Source organism: Myotis davidii, unplaced genomic scaffold (assembly GCF_000327345.1).
Source record: "Myotis davidii unplaced genomic scaffold, ASM32734v1 scaffold937, whole genome shotgun sequence".
Taxonomy (NCBI): domain Eukaryota; kingdom Metazoa; phylum Chordata; class Mammalia; order Chiroptera; family Vespertilionidae; genus Myotis; species Myotis davidii.
Window position 1 is genome coordinate 1,296,023 of NW_006288252.1, and position 383 is coordinate 1,296,405.

A 383-nucleotide genomic window follows, 5' to 3' on the forward strand; every position below is an offset into this window, starting at 1 on the left:
CTTACCGATGTTGCAGAGCCTCCCGGCGTGGCCCGGGGCACAGGCGCAGACCGTGGTCCCGGTGGCCACAATCAGGTGGCAGGTGCCCCCGTTCAGGCACGGGCTGCTCAGGCAAGCTGGGGGAGGGCTCAGAAGCTAGGCCTTGGGGCCGGACGCATGGGTGGTCCCAGCGGAGTCCCTTCCCCTGACAGGGGGCTCTGCCCCCCGCCCAGCCGGGGTACCTGTGTGGCGTGTGTCCTCACACTGGACCCGGCCCCCCGCGCACTGGCACTGCTCCACGCGGCCCTGGTGCACGCGGGCCCAGCTGTCGCCCTCCTCCAGGTACTCGTAGCGGGTCTCGTCGAAGCATTTCTCTAGGAACCACACCACGTGTCCCTGCTCTC

At 69.7% G+C, this 383-nt stretch overlaps 1 protein-coding gene across 1 annotated transcript in view; it reads right to left on the reverse strand.

Annotated features, from left to right (window-relative positions):
- Positions 1 to 383, reverse strand: part of HGFAC (HGF activator) — a gene marked incomplete at its 5' end in the record, with an annotated part of 8,343 nt that overhangs the window by 5,321 nt on the left and 2,639 nt on the right. The window contains 2 exons of the mRNA XM_015561563.1: positions 6 to 116; positions 222 to 353. Of these exons, the coding sequence (XP_015417049.1) occupies positions 6 to 116; positions 222 to 353 (243 nt within the window). The remainder of the gene's footprint in view (positions 1 to 5; positions 117 to 221; positions 354 to 383) is intronic.